Genomic DNA, 23,692 nt, shown 5'->3' with positions numbered 1-23,692 from the left:
GTTGTGTTGAGTGTTTCCCCGCTGTTTACTTTCACTTTCTCAGTTACCCAGTCATTGGGTAGTAGTAGTAGTAGTAGTAGTAGTAGTTTTATTGTCATTGAACAATTTGCATGTACAACGAAATTTAAAAGTGCCAACCAGTCAAAGTGCAACAGTCATACATACATTTCAACAAAGAAATGCTAATTAATCTAAAATAATAGAATAAATAGATTAAATCTATACATACATAAATAGATAAAAATATAAAAAATTATATATATACATATACATGTATACACATACATCTGTATACATACATATACATACAAAAACATATACATATACATACACACGTAAAAAAAAAAAAAAAAAGTCAATTCGCTTGTCAATCTTTATAACCTCTGACGTCATCATCCTTTCATCCTTTCCTTCGTCAACATCCCTTTAAATATTGTATCCCTTTTTGTTTGTGTCGTTTCCTCCTTTGTGTTCGTTTTGGCTTTGAGACATATTTTTGTTCCCTCTCCCCCTCACATATTTGAGCATGCGTTATATGTTACAAGGCTGGGAAGAAGCTGACGGGTATGAACATCACATGACATACATTGCAACACATAGGAACTGACTCTGTATAATCCATTAGGTTAGGGGCGAGTACCAACCATTGTACTTTTGTTTTATGCTAGATTAGTTAGTAACTGTTCATGTAAATAATGTAAATATTTTACACATACACCGCTTTCTTTGTTTTCACATCAAACCTTCATATTTGCTTTGTACTCAACTTTAATAAATCACTTTATTGCACAATATCTTTGTCCCCCACGTTGCTTGAATATATGTTTTTAATGTCTATTTTTTAAATGTTCGACCCCAGTAGCCCTAGTCCATTCGGGCTTGTAACAATTAGAAGTGGATTCCATGAAAAAGGAAGTGTAAACACTTAAACAAAGCAACAAATCATTTTTGTACATTTAGTCACTTTTCTCTTTCAGGTCAACTATTCCCATGGAGGAGCAACAGCCTGAAAAGATCTCAGCTAGGTGGCATAAAAGTTGGCATGAAATTGAAGTTCTATTTTATAAACTTTTCAGAATAATCAAACTTCTAAATGTATCGCAAAATGGGATCATAAAAATCCATGTAATTTTTTATTTAGTACTTACCTGAATAAGACATTTCACATAAAAGACATTTACATATAGTCCACAAGAGAAAATAACGGTTACATTTATAAAAAATGACCCCGTTCAAAAGTTTACATACACTTGATTCTTAATATTGTGTTAATACCTCAATGATCCACAGCTCTGTTTTTTTTGTTTAGCGATAGTTGTTCATGGGTCCTTTGTTTGTCCTGAACAGTTAAACTGCCCGCTGTTCTTCAGAAAAATCCTTCAGGTCCCACATATTATTTGTTTTTTTTCAGAATTTTTGTTCTGACAATGACTATGTTTCTAACAATGACTATGATTTTAAGATCCATCTTTTCACACTGAGGACAACTGAGGGACTCATGCAACTATTACAGAAGGTTCAAATGCTCACTGATGCTCCAGAAGGAAAACAATGCTTTGTAAATGTTTTAGAAATTCAACTTATTTTCTCTTTATTTTTCTTCTTATTTTTCTCTTTCTACATGTAAACGCATTTTATGTACAATATACTATTCAGGACAGTACTAAAAAAAATAACATGCATTTTGTATAATTCCTCTTATTTTGGTAAAATAATTAACATTTTGCAGATTTTTCAAGGTGTAATAAACTTTTGACCTCAACTGTAATTAATAATACCAAAACAACACTGGAACGATTAATCCATTAATCCAGTGTTTGGTTATTTTCACATCGAAAAGTTGAATGAATGATCAAAATGTTAAAAAATAATAGTTTTTGTGGAGAGAAAAAAAAATTTACTCAATTTCTTTCCTGACACAGAAGAGAAGTAATTCTTCAATAAATTTGTTAAGTTTTCTTTGTGCACAGAAAGTATTCTAGTAGCTTCATAAAATAACGTTTGAACCACTGATGTCACATGGGCTATTTAAATGATGTCCTTACTACCTTTCTGGGCCTTGAACGTGTCAGTTATGTTGCTGTCTATGCAGGGTCAGAAAGCTCCCAGATTTCATCAAAAATGTGACCCTGGACCACAAAACCAGTCTTAAGTCGCTGGGGTATATTTGTAGCAATAGCCAAAAATACATTGCATGGGTCAAAATTTTTGATTTTTCTTTAATGCCAAAAATCATTGAGAAATTAAGTAAAGTTCATGTTCCATGAAGATTTTTTGTAAAATTCCTACTGTAAACATGTCAAAATGTAATTTTTGATTTGTAATATGCATTGTTAAGAACCTAATTTGGACAACTTTAAAGGTGATTTTCTCAGTCTTTTTGATTTTTTTGCATCCTCAGATTTCTAATTTCAAATAGATGTATCTCAGCCAAATATTGTCCTATCCTAACAAACCATACATCAATAGAAAGCTAATTTAGTGAGCTTCCATATGATGTATAAATCTCAGTTTTGTCAAATTTAACCTTATAACTGGTTTTGTGGTCCAGGGTCACAAATATCTTAATTTGTGTTCCGAAGATGAACGAAGGTCTTACTGGTTTGGAACAACATGAAGGTAGGTAATTAATGACAGAATTTTCATAGCTGGGTAAACTATCCCTTTAAGGTTTGTTCAACATATTTATAGCATCTAGTTTAACAACACATACGTTTCAAGGAAACTCTACCTCTTCCCTTGAGTACTAAGGTTTGTTATTGCCACAACAATGCAACAATGCATATTAAGTATGTACTCAACAACACTGCTCTGCCCAGCATTCACGCCTGCGTTTGTGTGCTTGCATAAATTACATGTCTGGCTTATAAATAAACAACATTACCATCATCATCAACAAAAGTTAAAAATAATTCACAATCGGTAGACGACAGCGTGACACAGAGCAAAGCGTTCGCAAATAGAACACAGACTTGTTCGTCATCCGTCTCGGAGCCAGATGCTACAGGAGAGCTGCGAACAGCAGGAAGAGAGAGCGAGCGAGTGATGAAGAGTGAGCGAGAGTAACTGGTAAAAAGAGAGAGAAAGAGAGATGGAGAGTGAGACAGAAAACTGTTGGCATCGCAGCGTGTGGCACCACGAGTCTGTCTGCCACTGCTGCCATATGTGAGTAATGCAGAAAGCTCAAACGTTTTTCACAGGTGACGCACAGCGTGTATACACGCGCGCGCACACAGAGCGGGAAAGTGTGTCTGAATATCTGCCGTTTCTGAATATTCATCAATTACTACCTAGGTCATTTACTCACACCACGCCGTTCCAAATTTGCACGACTTTCTTGGAATTTGAAGAAAGTGCTTTTCTTAAGTCTTTTCTTAAGTCACTCTTGCATTAAACTTGTGTCTAAATATGTGAAATCACCTTAAAAGTTGAATTTATAAAAATGACCACAATAAAAAGTTTACATACACTTCATTCTTAATACTGTGTTGTTATCTGAATGATCCACAGCTGTTTTTAGTTCACCAGTCCCTTGTTTGTCCTGAACAGTTAAACTGCCCGCTGTTCTTCAGAAAAATCCTTCAGGTCCCACAAATTATTTTGTGTATTTGAACCCTTTCCAACAATGACTGTATGATTTTGGACAGCATACTGTTGCTTCAGAAGGAAACACGATGCATTAAGAGCTGGGGGGGGGGGAAACTTTTCAAATTTGAAGATCAGGGTAAATGTAACTTATTTTGTCTTCTGAGGAACATGTATGTATCTGGGCAGTACTCAATGGAAAAAACATGATATTTATAGAAAAATGTACACATCTTCATTCTGTTCAAAAGTACACCCCTGACTCTTAATGTATTGTGTTTGCTTCTGAAGCATCAGTGAGTGTTTAAACTTTCTGTAATAGTTGCATATGAGTCCCTCAGTTGTCCTCAGTGTGAAAAGATGGATCTCAAAATCATACAGTCGTTGTTGGAAAGAGTTTGAATACATAAAAATGCTGAAAAACCAAAGAATTTGTGGGACCTGAAGGATTCTTCTTCAGAACAGCAAGCAGATTCACTGTTTAGGATAAACAAAGGACTCCTGAACAACTATCACTAAACAACAACAACAAAAAAACAAAAACAGCTGTGGATTATTCAGGAAACAACACAGTATCAAGAATCAAATGTATGTAAACTTTTGAACTGGTTCATTTTTAGAAATTTAACTATTATTTTCTCTTGAAAATACTATATGTAAACGTCTTTTATGTGAAATATTTTATTCAGTACTAAATAAAAAATAACATGCATTTTGTATGATCCTTCTTATTCTGGTAAAATAAGTAACATTTTGCAGATTCTGCAAGGTGTATGTAAACTTTTGACTTCAACTGTAACTAATAAAAGCAAACATATAAAGGCATAGTTTACCCAAAAATGCAAATTACCCCATGAATTATTCACCCTCAAGCCATCCTAGGTGTATCAGACTTTATTCTTTCAAAAAATACAATCGGTGTTATATATATAATGTCCTGGCTCTTCCAAGCTTTATAATGGCAGCGAATGGCTGTTCAAATTTTAAAGTCCAATAAAGTGCATCCATCCATCATAGAAAGTACTCCACATGGCTCCAAGGGGATAATACAAGCGTTCTGAAGCAAATTGATGCATTTGTGTAAGAAAAATATCCATATTTAAAACTATAAATCATAATATTTAACTTCAGAGTGGCGTTCCACCATTTAAGTCACTTTTTGTTTTTAGATTATTTTCTTGCTCCATTGAAGTCGTATGGTTTTGGAACATAAAAAGGGTGGGTAAATACTGCTAATTTGGGGGGTACTGGTAAAAAACAAGTTTAATTGTAAGGGTCAGAGGCAGGATGAAAAACTACGACTACATGTTTTGGATGCAGAAAACTTTGCCACTAAATCAGTGAAGAGGAATGAGTAGGTGTACTTAACCCACTTAGTACAATTTCGGTGGAAACTGCTAATTAAACGAGAGGGTTTTGACACAAATGGCTAATTAGCTTCTTCTAAAGTTCATATCCCACCCTCACCTGTTTTTCAAAGTTACTGCCAGCCACTTAACATCACAAAGTGGGCTTATAAAATTTACCGGAGTCAAAAACCAACAGACTGTGCCAGGATTCAAGCGTACACAACGGGCAGCTCAAAGACGGGTGGCGACGCACAGGGCCACGTTAAGGTCGTTAATACTGCCAGCAGTCGTTGCCACTTACTCCCAACTGGAAACATACCAGTTGCCCGGCAACAGCGGTGACATCGGCAGCCCACATCACCAAGCCCCCCACCTCTTCGCGGCAGGAGTTGCGTCTTAAAATAGCACACAGATTATTATCAGGTCTCAAAAGCGCCAGCCTTTCTTTCATTTTCTGTGTGTGCTGGATGAACGTTGCCGCGGAGAATAATTAAATGACACATTTACATACATGTGTGCATGTGTGTTAAAGACTGCAAACATACTGATTTAAACAACACGCTACAAAATGTGTTATGTTAATACAGCCACTAAAGGTATCATTCATACACACTATTATAGTATGTATTAATATCTTAAGTTAACGGTTACTTTCATATTTCATACATTTTAATTTAAGTTTAGAAATTTTATGTGCGGTTGTCAATTAGTATTTTGTTTGTTTTGTTTGTCTTTAGTGAGCTTTTAATTTTATTTCAGGTTCAGTTTATGTTAGTACTTCATTTTGTTGCAAAGGAAACAATCAATATTTTTTTCCTCAATTTTTTGTATGTATTTGTTTGTATGTTATTTTTTTCATTCAGTTTTTGGTTTGTTTTGTCTGTTTTTTGTTTGTTTGTTTGTTTGTTTGTGTTCAGTTAAGTTATAACGGTAACACTTTATTTTAAGGATCAGGAATTAGACAGTAATTAATGACTAATAACTGCATTTGTAAGTGACTAGTTATGGACTTGTATGCCATTACAAGCTATTTATAAGACCTTTATTGGCTGTTGTCTTATTTTTGTCTTATAGACCCTTTATACTTGTTTCTGTCCTAACATTGTACTAATTAGCTAACATAAAACAAACTAATAGCTTGTATTGTGTGAATTACACACTTTATAAGTTCTCAATACACTATGTGAATGTGTAGCTTATAAGTATAAAATAAATATAGAATAGGCATTTCATCACAGACATTTCAATTAACAGAAAAACACTTTTACACAAAAGCACAGTTGTTCCGTACTAACAAATGATTTAAAAACTAAATATTCCCCATTCCCTGAATTAATTAATAGCTAACAAGCAAATTTCTCACTAAAACATTCAGTATTACTTTAGATTATGTTCCCTATTCTAAAGTAGAGAAGCGACATGAAAGTTTGTCTCATCTGTAGTTTGTTGAACCATCAAACAATAAATTCTTCACTGCAATCTTTCATGCGTCTTTTCTACTTTAGAATAGGGAACATAATCTGAAGTAATACAACATTTATTAGTGAGAAATGTGCTTATTAGCTGTTAATAAATTAAGGGAATGGGGAATATTTTGTTTATTAATCATTTATTAGTATGGAACAACTGCTAGACGACTGCTTTTGTGTAACTGTTTTTAAGCTAATTCAAATGTCTGATGAAATTCCTATTCTATATTTATTTCATACTTATAAGCTACACGTTCGCATAGTGTACTGAGAACTTATAAAGTTTGTAATTCGCACAATACAAGCTATTAGTTTGTTTTATGTTTAGCTAATTAGTACAGTAGTAATCCACTGTTAGGACAGAAACAAATATAAAGGGTCTATAAGACCAACATAAGACAACAGCCAATAAAGGCCTTATAAATAGCTTGTAATGGCATACAAGTCCATAACTAGTCATTTACAAATGCAGTTATTAGTCATTAATTACTGTCTAATTCCTGATCCTTAAAATAAAGTGTTACCGTTATAACTACTTCAGTTTGTTGCGAAGGAAACAATACATACAGTCAGGTCCATAAATATTGGGATATCTACACAATTCTAACATTTGTGGCTCTATACACCACCACAAAGGATTTGAAATGAAACGGATAAGATGTGCTTTAACTGCAGACTGTCAGCTTTAATTTGAGGGTATTTACATCCAAATCAAGTGAACGGTGTAGGAATTACAACAGTTTGCATATGTGCCTCCCACTTTTAAGGGACCAAAAGTAATAGGACAATTGGCTTCTCAGCTGTTCCATGGCCAGGTGTGTGTTATTCCCTCATTATCCCAATTACAATGAGCAGATAAAAGGTCCAGAGTTAGGCCCCGTTTACACGAAGGGAAAACGCAGATATTTCCCTGCGGTTTGGCCTCTCATTTACACGAAAACCCCCGTTTTTATCACAGAAAACGATTATTTCTAAAAACTCCGGCCAAAGTGGATAAATTAGAAAACGCCGTTTTCACGTTGTAGTGTGGACTGTGAAAACGGAGGCTTTTGAAAATGATGACGCATATTTATAGTCATGTGACGCATATTGTACCAATAGATATCTATGTTTACACCGGTAATTGTGCCTGCTATTCACACACTGCTGCTAAAGAGATTTACCTTGTACACTCTTCAAATTACAGTCCTAAAATGATGACAGAAAATTTACTCACAGTTGCTGTCCTGCAAAACATGACGACAACTGCTTTTCAGATAAAATATGAATGAGCGAGATATAGACACGTCAGTGGATAATGAGATATTTCCGTAAATGATCCCACCAGAAGAATTGCGTGAAAACTTATTACGTCTGTATAATTTTGGAGGCTTTACGCATGCGCAGTAAGGCGAATTTGATGTTTTCCTACGTTTCAGTGTGGATGAGAAACTTTTGGAAAACGCTTGGAAACGCTAGTGTGGACGGAGAGCGTTTTAAAATGAAAACTCCGTTTTCAAATGTATCCGGATTAATGTAAACGTAGCCTTAATTTCAAGTGTGCTATTTGCATTTGGAATCTGTTGTTGTCAACTCTCAAGATGAGATCCAAAGAGCTGTCACTATCAGTGAAGCAAGCCATCATTAGGCTGAAAAAACAAAACAAACCCATCAGAGAGAGAGCAAAAACATTAAGCGTGGCCAAAACAACTGCTTGGAACATTCTTAAAAAGAAGGAACGCACCGGTGAGCTCAGCAACACCAAAAGACCCGGAAGACCACGGAAAACAACTGTGGTGGATGACCGAAGAATTCTTTCCCTGGTGAAGAAAACACCCTTCACAACAGTTGGCCAGATCAAGAACACTCTCCAGGAGGTAGGTGTATGTGTGTCAAAGTCAACAATCAAGAGAAGACTTCACCAGAGGGTTCACCACAAGATGTAAACCATTGGTGAGCCTCAAAAACAGGAAGGCCAGATTAGAGTCTGCCAAACGACATGGTTGCATTATGGGTGCGCCATTTTCAAAATAGTTAGCTCCAGCACTAACCAATCAGCACTCAGAATATACAGCATGCAAACGTGTGTGTGTGTGTGTGTGTGTGTGTGAGAGAGAAACTGTCACAGCAGCTTGACTTCTGATATTGCACCACACGCATAAGCCTGGGGAGGTTTGAGCGGGTAATGACATAGATAATGAAGGTTCAAATCACTTCCACTTTATTTCAGAAAAGCTATCACATCAGCGCAACCAAACTGCTGTTTCACTACACCTCATCAGCTCTTCTAATCAAATCTCGCTCTGTGCCGCTGAACAATTCAAACACGCTGTGGCATTTGTGTGTTTGCACGCCGAGGCGGAGATGTGGCTGTTATTACAAGTCGCCTAATAACGCGACTCGTCTTGATGGTGATGCATAAACATGCTTTTAATCATAAACTGGATGGAGACAGGGTGAAATTATAAATGGAGCACAGGACAAACACACACACTCACACACTGTGAGGACAGAATCATTCATCACATGAAGCGCTTTAGCCTCTCTGGCCCTGCGCTCGCTCACATACAAATCCATCGTTTTTCCGTTCACGTATCAATACGGATCTGACACTGGTTTTAAATTTGCGCCGTCAAATGACACAAAGCGTTTACTAGTACCGACTGGAAAGATGGATATGAGAGCAAGGGGAGAAGGTGATTCAGTTCATTTTGTACAAATATTCTCCGGCCATGCTCGGCACCTGTTTATTTCTCAGAGATATTTATGAGCTGGATATGTTTTGCAGTCAGTATAGAACGAAGGAGTAACCCAATTCATTATACATGTGATGGTTTATGCATCATGCAGGCAATAGGGGTTATGAATATCAAAAGAAGCTTCCTGTATCGCAGACAATCCATTTTGAGGCTTGCCAGAGAAATAAGGGCGAGTTTAAGGTCAGGAACTGAGCACTGCAGCATGCATGAAGAAAAAGAGCCAACAGGAAGTTGCCATTTGCTAACTATTTTAGTGGGGTATAAAGAAACTAAAGCTTCTAAAGCTGAACTTTTTTATAATGTTTGGTTTTACAGTGTTGAGTTATTTGCTTTCAAGGTATAGAATTACATTATGTGCCATTGTGTTTATTTTTTCAGACTTGTGAATTTATTAAAATCTTTTCTTTTTAAAGATGGCAATCTCATCTTTTTGTTTGCAACGATAAAGATACAAAAAAAGGTTATCAAATGTGATTAAAATACTTTCATTTGTTTTAGTAATCATTTTCATAGTTACAAAATATGATAATAATTTCTTTCAATTCCAAAGCATGGCGGTCCAAAATTAAACTTTTAGTTTGTTTATTTGTTCTTTTTTAATTATTATCTCAATGAGATGAATGTATTATATTTTAGCCTGATATAGTTTTTATTTTATATTTATTATTTAATAATAAAATAATAATAATAACAATTAGAAGTTTGTTTACTGTTATGAAAAACTCACAAAAAATACATTTTAATTTTTTTTTATATTAAATATATATTTTGTCAAACACTACTACACTCCAAAATGGTGTTGTTCGGATGGCGGTCAAAAATTGTTTGTTTGTTTATTATTTCAATTAGATGAATGTACTATATTTTAATTTCATAATGTTTTTAATTAATATTTTGTATTTTTAGAGTATTTTATGGTACTGAATTTTATTTACAAAATCATTCTGATTCATTTATAACGTTAACCACTTTTTGACCATAGACCTAAGAATGAAGTTTCCAAAAATTTAGAATTTGGTCATAAATCTCTTTTTTAAGTCGTAACTTAGCAGATATGAAAAATGCCCAAAAAATACATTTTAAAGTTTTATATAACATATATATTTTCACAAACATTTTTGTGAAAACAACATGGTGTTGTTCATATACTTGTTTATTATTTCAATGAGATGAATTTTAGTTTCATAATGTTTATTTTTTATTTAATATTCTGTAATTTTAGGTAATTATATGGTACTGAATTATATTTACAGAATTGACCATAGACCTAAGAATGAAGTTTTTTTGTCATAAATCTCTTTTTTAAGAAGTCACTTATTATTGCTAAACTAAAAGGTTTATAAATAAAAACTAATATTTTTTTTTTTTTAAATGATGTTTGTTACTATGAAAAATGCACAAAGAATAACAAATATATTTAAAAATTTTATATGAAATATATATTTTCACAAACATTTTTACATTCCAAAATGGTGTTGTTCGCATAGTGGTCAAAAATGACTGTTTTTGTTTGTTTGTTTGTTTGTTTGTTTATTATTTCAATAAGACGAATGTACTATATTTTAGATTCATAAAGTTTTTTTATGTAATATTTTGTAACTTTAGGGAATTTTATGGTACTGAATTTTATTTACAGAATAATTCTGATCCATTTATAACCTCTTAACCACTTTTTGACCTTTCCAAAAAATTAACATTTCGTCAGAAATCTCATTTTGAAAAAGTCACTTATTATTGATCAACTGAAAAAATGTTTATAAATAAAACCTAAAAAAAAGTTTGTTATTATAAAAAAGGAACAAAAAATAAATTAAAAAATTTTATATGAAAAATATATTCACCCAAACATTTTTACATTACAAAATGCTTTTGTTCGCATGGCAGTCAAAAATGACTGTTTTTGTTTGTTTTATTATTTTTTCAATGAGATGAATGCAGCCTACTATATTTTAGTTTTTACAAATGATAATCCATTTACTACCACTTTTTACCATAGACCTTGGAATGAAATGTGTATTTTCCCAAACATGTTTTCCTCTAAAACTGCAATAAAATCAAAGACATAAATCTAAGCAAGTGGTGTCCCAAATTTGAGGTTGATATCTTAAAAAAAATTGCTTTAAGTAAGATTTTGTTTGGGCGCAGTTCCAAACGTTTTAAATAGATTCAATTTACTTCCGAGGAGGCGTCCCTAGCTATTATCAGTAAAGCATTGTTTGGTTGTGTATTTAACTGTGTAGCATCAGCGGAAGCGTTCAGCCTCCTCGCGTGAAGACCGATGAGAGTAAAGACCAGCGACTTTTCCTGCGCGACTTTAACCGAATTGATATATGGCATTTTCGAGCACTTCCCGCTTCGATCTGACTCTTAGGATGAATCGCTTGCTGTTCTCCCCAATTGTAAGTCGCTTTGGATAAAAGCGTCAGCCAAATGAATAAATGTAATGTAAATAAATGTAAATGTTCCCATTCCACTCCTTGATTTTTCAGCAAATAACTATATTGTAATGTACACCTTTCAAAAACATACTGGGAAAAGTTTTGGTTTGTTTTTGATAAGTCGTCTCTTATGAGAAGAAGCATTAGAAGTCAGCTGAGAGGATTCATATTGTGCTAACCAATGGTATAAATATCAGCTGATATCAGCAGAAGTTATATAATAGCCAATACACAGGATCATCTATCATCTTAGGCTTTTTTCAGACATATTTTTGTCATAAAGAAATGAAATCCATATATTTGTACTCAGAACAACAAATGAACTTCTATGATGTTTTGACAAATCTAGTTCAAACCACATCCACAGTTTGAAAACCAATTCAAATGGACTTGACCTGTAGAGAAAGACCTCTCTTTTACAATAACAGCTAACAGTTGTTACAAAAAAAAAAAAAAAAAAAAAAAACCTTTCTTGGCGTTGTGCTGATGTGGAAGTGAGGCAACTGATATAGACATACAAATGTGTGAACAATTAGCCCCAAAGACTAAATGTGAAAAAACAGATCTGAATCAGTGTGAAAAAAGGACAAGTAGTAAGAAGCAGGCGATAGGAAAAAGAAGCAGAGTGTAACTTTAAGGCAGTGACTCACCAGTTTGCCACCAGTGATCCAGCACTGGGACTCCAAAACTCCTCTTGGCCCATTCCATGGTCTCTATATCACAGCGTTCTCCGGCTACAAACAAAATCCTCAGCCTGCCGAAAGAAAAATAGCGGCTCTTAGAAAGTCTGTAAATTTCACAGCAGTCTCATGTGTCCCTAAAGACTTTGTAGCAAAGAAATGTGAAAAGTGAGAATGCAGGTGTGCATTAAATATTTATTGAACTCATTCTTCTGGTAAAAAAAACAAGAAGCACTGACAAGCGGTGATTGGATGAAGCGCAGCGGGGGTGTAAAGGTGAGGATTCACTGCTCCTGTCATCAAACTGCCCCCGATCCTCAAACAAGAAATGGATTACAACGTAGCAGGTGACCACATCACATAAATCCTTTCATCTGCTCAAGCCTATAGTAAACTACACTTGTAAAACCGCAGAGATGCTCACAAGGAAGCAAAGGACAGTCAAAACATCTTTCATCATTGAGGCATGCTTGAAATGCTAATACTACTGGAGGAATAGTGAGTGATTCGATTGATTTGGTAGCTTGACAAGCACAAGCTAAGCTGGAAAGTTGATTTATTTTTAGACTGTCTTTGCATTTGCATTAAAGGGATAGTTCACCCAAAAATTTTAATTCTGCCATTAATTACTCATCCTCATGTCGCTCCAATCCTGTAAGATCTTCGTTCATCTTCTGAACACAAATTGAGATATTTTTGATGAAATCCGAGAGCTTTTTGACGCTGTATAGACAGCAAGGCAACTGACACGTTAACGGCCAAGAAAGATAGTAAGGACATCATTAAAATAGCCCATGTGACGTCAGTTGTTCAGACTTAATTTTATGAAGCTATGAGAATACTTTTTGTGCACAAAGAAAACAAAAATAATGACTTCATTCAACAATTTCTTCTCTTTCATGTCAGTCTTCGACACATGATTGCGACAGTACATGGAGTAACTTTTTGGGCCTTGAACGTGTCAGTTGCCTTGCAGTCTATGCAGGGTCAGAAAGCTCTTGCATTTCACCAAAAAAATCTTTGTGTTCTGAAGATGAACAAAGGTCTTACAGGTTTGGAACAACGTTAGGGTGAGTAATTAATGAGAGCATTTTTATTAACTTTTTTGGTTATTTACTGCTTTAAATTCCAAATGTCAAAATATATAATGTTATTACAAAAAATAATAATAAAATAATTAAAAAAGGCTTCGTAATGAAATATATTTCTTACATTTCTATTGTAGACCTAGACCATTACTAAAAAAAATAATCTGAGAATTTAAAATATTTAACATACATTTTTTAGTCAATAACTAACTAGATTTTTTTTAGTAGAGGTTTTGATACGCAAAGTTTTATTCTAAATAAATGGTTATATAATTTGGTTATTTAAAAAGTTATTTAAAAAACAATAATAATTATAATATTGCCCTGATTACTAAAAAAATATTCAGAAAATGTAACATATTTAACATATTTAGTCAATAACTAACTAGATTTTTTTAGTAGAGGTTTTGATATGCAATGTTTTATTCTAAATAAATGGTTATATAATTTAGTTATTAAAAAAGTTATAAAAATTAATAATTAATAATAATTAAAATAATAATAAATAATAATAATAATGACCCTTTTACTATTTTAATATTAAAAAAAAATCAGAGAATTTAACATATTTAACATACAGTTTTTATTCAATAACTAACACGATTGTTTTGGTAGAGGTTTTGATATGCAATGTTTTATTCTAAATAAATGGTTATATAATTTAGTTATTTAAAAATATATATAAATGATGATAATGCCCTCAAATAACATTATTTGAATGCAAATGTTAAATAAATACACAATCAAGAATCAAGATCAAGAATATAGTATATACAGCATGGTTTTTATAAGAAACAATTTTGGAAAGATGCAATATATTATTATTTTATTAGAATGGTTCCATTTGAAGATTTTTTCTAAACCCTACACATTAGTATGGTTAATGAAAATGATTTTCTTATTTTATAGTCTTATTTTGCTGTTAGAAAAAACATTACTATTCATATTGTTTTAATAAAGTAAAACACTTTATAATAGTATTTTCTGCATTTGGATTACCAAGTACCAAAATAGACCAAAATTTCTGATAAAGCCACCATTTAAGTAAAAAAAAAATATATATGGCCAATGTTTAGTTATATAATTCTAATGGTTTTATAAATTGGCAGTTCACCAAAATGTGCTTATTTAATTTCATAATTTTTTTAAATTTAAATCAAACTAACTTAACACAAAATCAATTTTACCTGTCACAGAAAATGTACTTTTAACATGCAAATAACAGTTAACATAAGCATTAAAAAAATAGTTTGCCCAATTTAAGGGATAGTTCACCCAAAAAAGAAAAGTCTGTCATTAATTACTCACCCTCGTGTCGTTCCGAATCCATTAAACTTTCGTTCATCTCCAGAACACAAATCAAGATATTTCTGATTAAATCTGAGAGATTTTTGACCGTCACATGGATTATTTTATCAATGTCCTTACTACACTTTTAAAAATAAAGGTGCTTCACGATGCCATAGAAGAACCTTTTTTGTCTAAGTGGTTCCATGAAGAACATTTAGCATCTGAAGAACCTTTCTGTTTCATAAAAGGTTCTTTGTGGCGAAAGAAGGTTCTTCAGATTATAAAAAGGTAAAAAAAAGAGATGGTTATTTAAAGAACCTTTGACTGAAATGTTCTTTGTGGAATTAAATATGGTTCTTCTATGGCATCGCTTTGAAGAACCTTTTAAGCACCTTCTTTTTTAAGAGTGTACCTTTCTTGCCCTTGAACGTCTTGCTGTCTACGCAGGGTCAGAAAGCTCTCGGATTTCATCAGAAATATCTTCATTTGTACTCCGAAGATGAACGAAGGTCTTACAGGTTTGGAACGACATGAGGGTGAGTGATCGCTAACAGAATTTTCATTTCTGGGTGAACTATCCCTTTAAGAGGGTGACACATCTTTCTTTCCTCTCCTCTCCCCATATGATCCCCTCCATAACCAATTCTTTCCGAGTCAGTGTTTATGAGCAAGTAACAGTATTAAAGCTGACTTCCTTTCACTGTTCGACTCCAGGGTCAAACAATGCAGAAACTATTCAATTACTCCGAGTCAAGGTCACATACGTGTGATCTGCATTACAATAAGCTGGAGGTCGTTCACACTCGACACACTAACACACACCTACCCTCCCACATCCTTGTCGTGTTCAAAGGCACAATCAGTGCCTGTTTCTCTGCTTTTAACACGCCTGACAAAGGTCACTTACTCAAACACCACCAATTCATGAAGTACTGGCTTTCTTGCAAGTAGTATGCAGGATTTTTCCTCTCTATTCATAAATGTTATTTGCTCCCGAAAGCAACCATTTAGGTGTATGAGGGGCATTCAAGCTAATTTCCATACAGTCACAGCTCTTTCATGCAGCAGAAATGCTTTTGGTGGGAAAGTACAATTCAAACTTGCTATCACAGTTATGAAAGAAGCCTTAATTTGATTGTTAATGACATAAAATGTCACAAATGAGTCAGTTCCTGTTAGGAAACAAAGCTCATGACGACATGAAAAAGGCAGAATCTTTCACTATATTGTGTGAAAGTGTATACTTGGGTGAAAAGGTTGCATTACAACTTTCACTTCTGCAATAAAGGCATCTGTTTGCATTAGTGTTTGTGTTTACATCTCTGTGGATGTATTCAGGAATCCAGGTGTGCATATCTAACGCAGCGACCTACTGCAGGTGCGCTTTAACATCCGTCTTATGATCTTGGCGAGAGAGCATCGCTGCTGAATCTCTGAGCCGGAAAATTCTGTTGAGTGGAGTTGTGCCCTCTGGCACACATTTATACCCGCATCGAGAGCCGCAGGTTATGGCGCCGCCGCGCGAGACATACTCCTGGACTGAGAGCCTGCGCTTTTATGTGAAACTCACGCACTGCACGGCTCCTTTGGGTCGGGCTAAATTGCCCTTTCTTCAGTTTCATATTTGCAAATGTCTTTGGAAGATTAGGTTATATATTCATTAGGGGTCATTTTAAAGATGCATAGCATAATAATGGTACAGCCAAAGTAAAATAAAGCCAATTGAATAGGAAATAATGGCCGTGTGCTTATTTTTCGACTGAAAAATATCTCATAATTGCTACTAAGGTTTGCATAAGCCAAGTGCGGAAAAAAACAAGTGATATTTATGCAGCATAAATATTCACGAGGTGTCAAAAAATGTAAACGAGCACCATTCTAGTAAATGACAAAACCTATTATGTTATTATTGGACCATAATGGTGATATAGTATTTTCTGATCTAGCTGGGTCCACTTTGCTGTAAAATTGTTTTGTGTTATAGGCAGAAAATTATTATATATTTATTGATATTTCACAATTCTAAAGTCTGCTAAATTAAAATGTACCGACACAATATATTTGAACTGTGGTGTATTAAAAACTGTACGCTCTTTAAAGGGAACCCGGGTATTAAAACTTGCATGGCTTAATATTACATAAATTATGTCTCTTACTGAAATATGTAGTAGGAAACCCATGAAAGATTATGTTATTTTAAAAATACACTAATTTTATACATATTTTGGACTATGGGGGGCACCATTATTTCAATGGCGTGAAATGGTTGCGCTTGGTGAGCGTCTGCAGCTGCATGTTGCTATTTTTACTGCAACACAACTCGGAAAATAAAATACTGATACGATGAGCACAACTAGTGAAAGAGCTTACAGGTTGTGATGGATACAAATGTAAGCTTAAACCAAATGTCGTAGCATCAATTTTTCCACAAGGAGTCTAAACACACCTAGATATCGAGTGAAATCTGTGCTGAGAAACTCCTTCAGTGGCTGCGGCATCATGACAAGTGTTGGCATGTTTACATTCTGCCAGGATTTAGCATTTTTTTTGTCTCTGCCATCTATAAGCTCTTTCAGAAGCTGTGGTCTACTAAAAGACTCAAAGGCGTCAGGGCCAGGGTGGAGAGAACAAAGACGCAGGTCTTTAGGAAGTTTTGTTCATCTACAGGCATCTTCCCATTGTTTTCACCTCTTTTTATTGCTAGGAAAAGCAGTAAAGACTTTGCTTCTCTTGGCGCCCTTAAGGCCTTTCCACACTGAGCGCAAAAAAGCAAAACAATTATCACACATGATGACGCGCTGGAATAAAACAACAGATTCCTATGAGTGCTTCCATAGACCGTGAACATTCACGCACCGAAAAAGCTAATGTTTTTTTTTAACAACCAATCCGACAAATCTTTTCAGTTTTGCAAAGCGAAAACATGACTGCCAATAAGATTTGAGCATTGCATCACGTGCCCGGAGCAGCTGCTGTTGCATGAAAGGACGAGAGTGGTAGCTCTGTTTCGAAAACCAGTGTAAACGAACACAGAAGAAGAGTATTCCAAGAGAGGAGAGAATGCGCTCTTGTTATCATTGCATCAGAAAACATGTTCTTAATATGATTTCTATTAATTCTCCACTGAATTATGTGATCTGGAGGAGAACACTGCAAAAAAAAAAATTATTAGAAATGACACAGATGTCTCCTAGTAGATAATAAGACGATGTACAAGAGGCATCATTGTGGAAAAAATTATTACTCATCTTTTATTTGCATTTGAATAAAAAGTTTTAAAAATTATTCATACCCTTCTCAATAATCAATAGAAAAGCCTTTATTGGCTATTACAGCAATCAAAGCTTTTTGCATGACCAGCTTTTTGCATGTCTCCACTGGTATTTTTGCCCATTCATCTTTAGCGATGAGTGGAAAGTCTTGTATTTTTTTAATAATGCTTTGCACTGTAGCCACTGGAACTTACATTTAGATATGGTCTTATAGCCCTTTCCTGACTTGTGAGCAGCCACAATGCGCAGCCGCAGGTCCTCAGTGAGCTCCTTTTAGCCATGACTGTCCACAAACCAACAGCAGAGAGCTTCTGTTTTTCACCTGCTGAGTTGATTAAAACAGCTGTTCCCAATGAATCAGGGTAATTAGGATTCTTTAGAACAGCTTGGACTATTTGGAATGGTATAGAACTTCAGATTTTCCCATAGACTGTGACAGTTTGCAAAGGGTATGAATAATTTTGGACATGCCACTTTTTGTTCAAATGTAAATAAAAGCTGAAAAATATTTTTTTTCCACAATGATGCCTCTTGTACATCGTCTTATTATCTTTTGGGAGAAGCCCGTGTCATTTCCGGTCCAAAAAAAAAAAAAAAAACTTTCTGGTTGAATAAAAGTAACTTTAAGTCAGAATTTGCCAGGGGTATGAATAATTTTGGGTTTGACTGTATATAGATTATATATTTTCTGTATCTGTTTTGTATGCAGCTCATGGTATTTTTATAACAATAAAGGATGTTTATGATAATAATCAGTGTGGCGTTATTAAACATACAAAGAGTGCATGTCTGCCTATTATAGAATCAAAATCAACTGCAGATCACAATCAGAAGTTATTACAAGCACTCAATGATAGTTTAAAGTGGGTTTTAAGCAATTACATTAATAATTATATAAATTTTCAAATGCGGCATGATGCAAATTTTACTTCTATTTTATATTTTAAGATGTTTTCTTGTAAGCATTATAGACAGTCTGTGTTTCTCGCGTTGAACCAAACTTTATTTATCCTAAGTTAATGCTGTGTATTGAGCAGCGGATGATGTTAAATCCATATACAAGATACATATCTGATGAAAACTGCATTGTTGGTCGACGCCACCTAGCGTGCAGGTGTGAATTAGCAGAAGGCGAAAAATCAGTTTGCGCCTTTGTGTGAAAGCACCATTCGTTGGCAATTCGCCTCACGTTTTCGCATTGCACTCAGTGTGGAAAGGCCTTTAGACTGAAAATTACAACCAAAAGCCACACAGTGTGGCATTGTATCAGTATTTTATTTTCCGAGTTGTGTTGTGGTAAAAATAGCAACAGGTAGCGCCAGTAGCTCACTGAGTGCAACCATTTCACGTCATTGAAATAATGGCATCCCCCACAGTCCAAAATGTGTATGAAACTATGTGGATTTTCTACTGCAAACAGCTGTTTTTGCCCAGTGAAACTTGACTAACATTGTAGATGCATCTCAGGGATAAAAGGGTAAAAGTGTCTTTACTCCTGGAAATCAGTGGTTCTTTTTTCTCTGGGGTGTGAGTTTTCATAATCATCTATTAACTGGACATTTATGTTAATGATTAATGGCCATGTGACTGAGCCTTTAAACGAGCACTGAATAGTTATTACTTGCACAGTATTATTTGAGTACAGAGAACCAAAGGAGTTGCTGCTCTATAACGCAGATGTGTTTAGCTTAAATCAAAGCCCTAACCAATGTATAGAAGCTCTATACTGCTTTATTGAAACACATCCGTTACTATCACCATGGTAACTGCACTTTTTTCCCTCCCAACGCACTGCCACACAAACAGCAACATGGTGTTTGTAGAAGCAACATCCCCAGCAGAATCAACACTGTAATGGCATTTTTATTAAACTAGGGCTGTTTAGTGTCTACGCCTCAAGACATTTAAAGATTCTCAAAGCAATAATATCTGATAACAATAATTACATTTATTTATTTATTTTTACATTTATTTAATATAAAATGAAAAATTTTAGAGCTATTATATTTTCTGTATACAATGTTCCTCCCTAAACTGCAACTAAGCTGGGAAATGACTTAACAAAAAAGTAATGACTTTACCAAGCTCTGAACTGTTTTTGTAATATTAAAAAAAAAAAAAAAAACACAAAAGACAAGATTATGAAAGCTAAAATTTTAATTCTGCTTTCCATATTGAACATGGTTACTTACTGAAAACATCATTAACATTACTGGCTCTTTGTTGTCAAGTCCCATCCATTTGAGACCTTACCCAATCAGCTAATAAATAAGTCTTACTTTTGTGTGGGAAAGAAAGCATACAGACTAAAATCCAGGTGTCCAATAAATAATTCACCACTTTTCGAAAAATAAACAGACAAACAAAGCAATAGTAATGTGTAATATTGTACACTTTTATTCGAGAAGAACAATTAACTGGACCAAGATGGATATTTTATATATAGAGTGGTCTCAAAAAGTATTTAGACACATAAGTCACAATTACAACATGTAACAAAGCAGCAAAACACATAGCATTTAGTGTAAAGAAATAGCACAAGAATGCTTTTCAAACTAAATATTTCACAAAATGAAGTCTGAAAAATATGAAGCAACAGACATGTTGTTCAAAAAAGGACAAAAAGTGTTGGAATATGTCCCACTTTTTATTCATGTTAAAAAAGTTCGAAAAAGTAGTTCTGAAAAGTTTGTTTGGAAGAAAGTAGCATTTTCTAAAGCAATGACATTCAGATATCCTTAAAGGGTTAGTTCACCCAAAATGAAAACTCGGCCATAAATTAATGACTAACTAATTGTTAATAATTGTTAATAAAAAAAACAACTGTTAATAATTAGAACAGGTTCAATGTCTAGAAAGGTAATAAGGACATCATTAAAAAAAATCTTAATTTGTGTTCCAAAGATAAACAAAGGTCTTACAGTTTTGGAAGAAAATTAGGGTGAGTAACTAATAACAGCTTTTTTTATTTTGGGGTGAACTATCCCTTTAAGTGTGACTGATGTGTCCAAAAAAATCTTGGGACCACTGTATATACACTGACGGCCAAAAATTTGGAATTATTTACATTATCTTAATGTCTCCTAAAGAAAAAAACAAGAAATGTTGCTTGAGCAGCAAATCAGCATATTAGCAAGACTTCTGAAGGATCGTGCAAATTCAGCTTTGCCACCATCAGAATAAAATACATTTGAAAATATATTCAAATAGAAAACAATCTATTATAAATTGTCAATTATTAATGCAGCCTTGGTGACCATAATTCTTTCAAAATAATATATACACAGCTGTTCAAATGTTTAGGATCAGTTAGACTTTTTTTTTTTAATTTTTAAAGTCCCAAGACTGCATTTATTTAAAAAAAAAAAATACAGAAAAAAACTGTAATATTGTGAAATTTTATTACAACATAAAATAATATAAAATACAAAATATAAAAATACTTTGAAATATAATTTATTGATTTTAGTGTCACATCTTTATGATTAGAAATCATTCTAATATCCTGTTTATTATTATTATTATTATTATTATTATTATTATTATTATTATTATTATATATTAATAATATGTTGGCAACAGTTGTGCTGCCAAATATTTTTTGGAACCTGTGACATTTTTTTCAGGATTCTTTGATGAATAAAAAGTTAAAAAGAACAGCGTTTATTCAAATACAATTTTTATTAATTCAACATCCCTGCTGAATAAAAGTAACAATTTCTTTCAAAAAGAAAGAACACAAATTTGAAATAAACGCTGTTCTTTTGCACTTTTTATTCAGTAAGTATTCTGGAAAAATGATCAGTTTCCAAGAAAATATTAAGCAGTGCAACTGTTTTCAACATTGATAATATCAGCATATTAGAATGATTTCTGAAGGATCATGTGACACTCAAGACACTCATGGAGTAATGATGCTGAAAATTCAGCTTTGCATCACAGAAATAAATTGATTTCTGATCCCAAACTTCTGAACGGCAGTGTATATACACACACACAAACATGCCCTAAAATTTGAAGGGACTCCTGTGCAGTCACCACTGATAGAAAAATAAAAGACACTCTTTATAGATGCTTTACTGCATATGTTACATGTTGTGAGCTATTATCAGAACAGGAACAGATTTGTGGTTACCTACTGAGTGGGTACCGTTTCCCGTGTTCTGCCTGAGGGTCTTGTTGGCGAATGGCTCTGATAGCAGTGGGAGCAGTAAACACTGAGGCTATCCCGTGTTCAGACATCACACGAAAGAAGGCCCCGGGGTCCGGAGTCCCCACAGGTTTGCCCTGCAGAAAAAACAACTGCTTAAAGCATCTGGATGCATAAACGATAGAACAAAATCTTAATAAACTATGAAATAGATTAATATCATTAGAAATGAATATTATGCAATTAACGTTTAAACTAAATAATTTAGCAAAATGACTAAGATTTCCAAATAGAGAGTTTAAAATATGTCCTAGAGGAAGTTGTAGTAGTTCCTACAGAAGCTGCTAAAGTTCAATATTTTGTGCAGCCCTTTGTTGCAAATATAACAGTTTTTCCAACATTTTGGAAGAGCACAAAAGTCTTCTGGTGTCAAGACTGGATCAGCATGGGCATTTGCAGCGGTTGGGGAGTGAATATTAAATCAAGGATGTGTTTGAAATGGAGAGTGGCTTGGAAAGGTGCCTGGGTGGCAGATGGGCCAAACGTATGGGCAAAGAAACAGAATAAGACTGTTGCAAGGAGATTGCACACTCAAGTAGCATTTCACAACACAGAGCTGTTCAAATATTCATGTTTCTGCCACGCTTCTCAGAGAGAGAATGCTTTCAAAACTAAACAAGGACTTCATATTAGCGGGGACAAATCAAACGGATCACACATGAATCTCTCATCTTGTTTGTAGAACAGCGTTTATGTGTGTTTCAGTGAGGTGTACAAAAAAAAAAGGCCAATCAATTTTAAAGTTATGAGATAGACTTAGATATGTCTTGGGCAAGCTTTGAACAAAGAAAACGAGTAATTATTGTGACATTTGGGTGTTGTTATAGAAACAAAAAGATAAGGTCTATGAGTGATTGATTCCAAATATGGAAAGTGAAGAGAAAAAACAACGCCTGGCACAGAATAATTATTTAACTGAACAAGAAAACAGCTTTGTGCTTGATTTACAATGTACAAAACAACAATCTGCATCCGTCGCACGTCTGCGTCAATCAGTAATTGGCAGGCATTTAATATTTGTTTTTCCCCACTGAATCACTTCTTTTTATGTAATATAAATTATCCAACAGTACACTGAAAAATGTATGTTTTACAAGAAAATACTGTTCAGTCTTTCAACTTACAAATTTCATTTTCAATTCAATGTTATTTGTTGTTTCTTTGTAATTATTTGTGGAATTCACCAGACATTTCTAAGTGAAAATTGTTTTAAAGGGAACCCCTGGGTTTTAAGACTAGTATAGCTTAATCTAACGTAAATTATGTGTCTTACTGAAATACATAGTAGAAAATCGTTTTATACATATTTTAGACTATGGGGGGTGCCATTATTTTTGGCGATTTAAAAAGGTTGCACTCATTGAGCTACTGGCGCTACCTGTTGCTATTTTTACCGCAATACAACTCTGAGAATAAAACACTGATACAATGCCACATTGTGCGGCTTTTGGTTGCAATTTTCAGTTGAAGGGCAACAAGAGAAGCAATGCAAGTCTTCACTGCTTTCCTAGCGATAAGAAGAGGAGAAAACAATGGGAAGATGCCTGTGGACGAATAAAACTTCCTAAAGACC

General features: G+C 34.1%; 1 protein-coding gene across 1 annotated transcript in view; it reads right to left on the bottom strand.

Moving 5' to 3' along the window:
* acss3 (acyl-CoA synthetase short chain family member 3) overlaps positions 1-23,692 on the bottom strand; it is a 51,456-nt gene that overhangs the window by 14,045 nt on the left and 13,719 nt on the right. The window contains exons 8-9 of the mRNA XM_073838277.1: positions 22,045-22,196; positions 12,230-12,333 (exon numbers count right to left, since the gene is read on the bottom strand). Coding sequence (XP_073694378.1) covers positions 12,230-12,333; positions 22,045-22,196 — 256 coding nt within the window. The remainder of the gene's footprint in view (positions 1-12,229; positions 12,334-22,044; positions 22,197-23,692) is intronic.

The sequence above is a fragment of the Garra rufa genome, chromosome 4, assembly GCF_049309525.1.
Source record: "Garra rufa chromosome 4, GarRuf1.0, whole genome shotgun sequence".
NCBI lineage: Eukaryota > Metazoa > Chordata > Actinopteri > Cypriniformes > Cyprinidae > Garra > Garra rufa.
The sequence above is the reverse complement of the archived record's forward strand: the minus strand, read 5'-3'. Positions and strand labels throughout refer to the sequence as shown.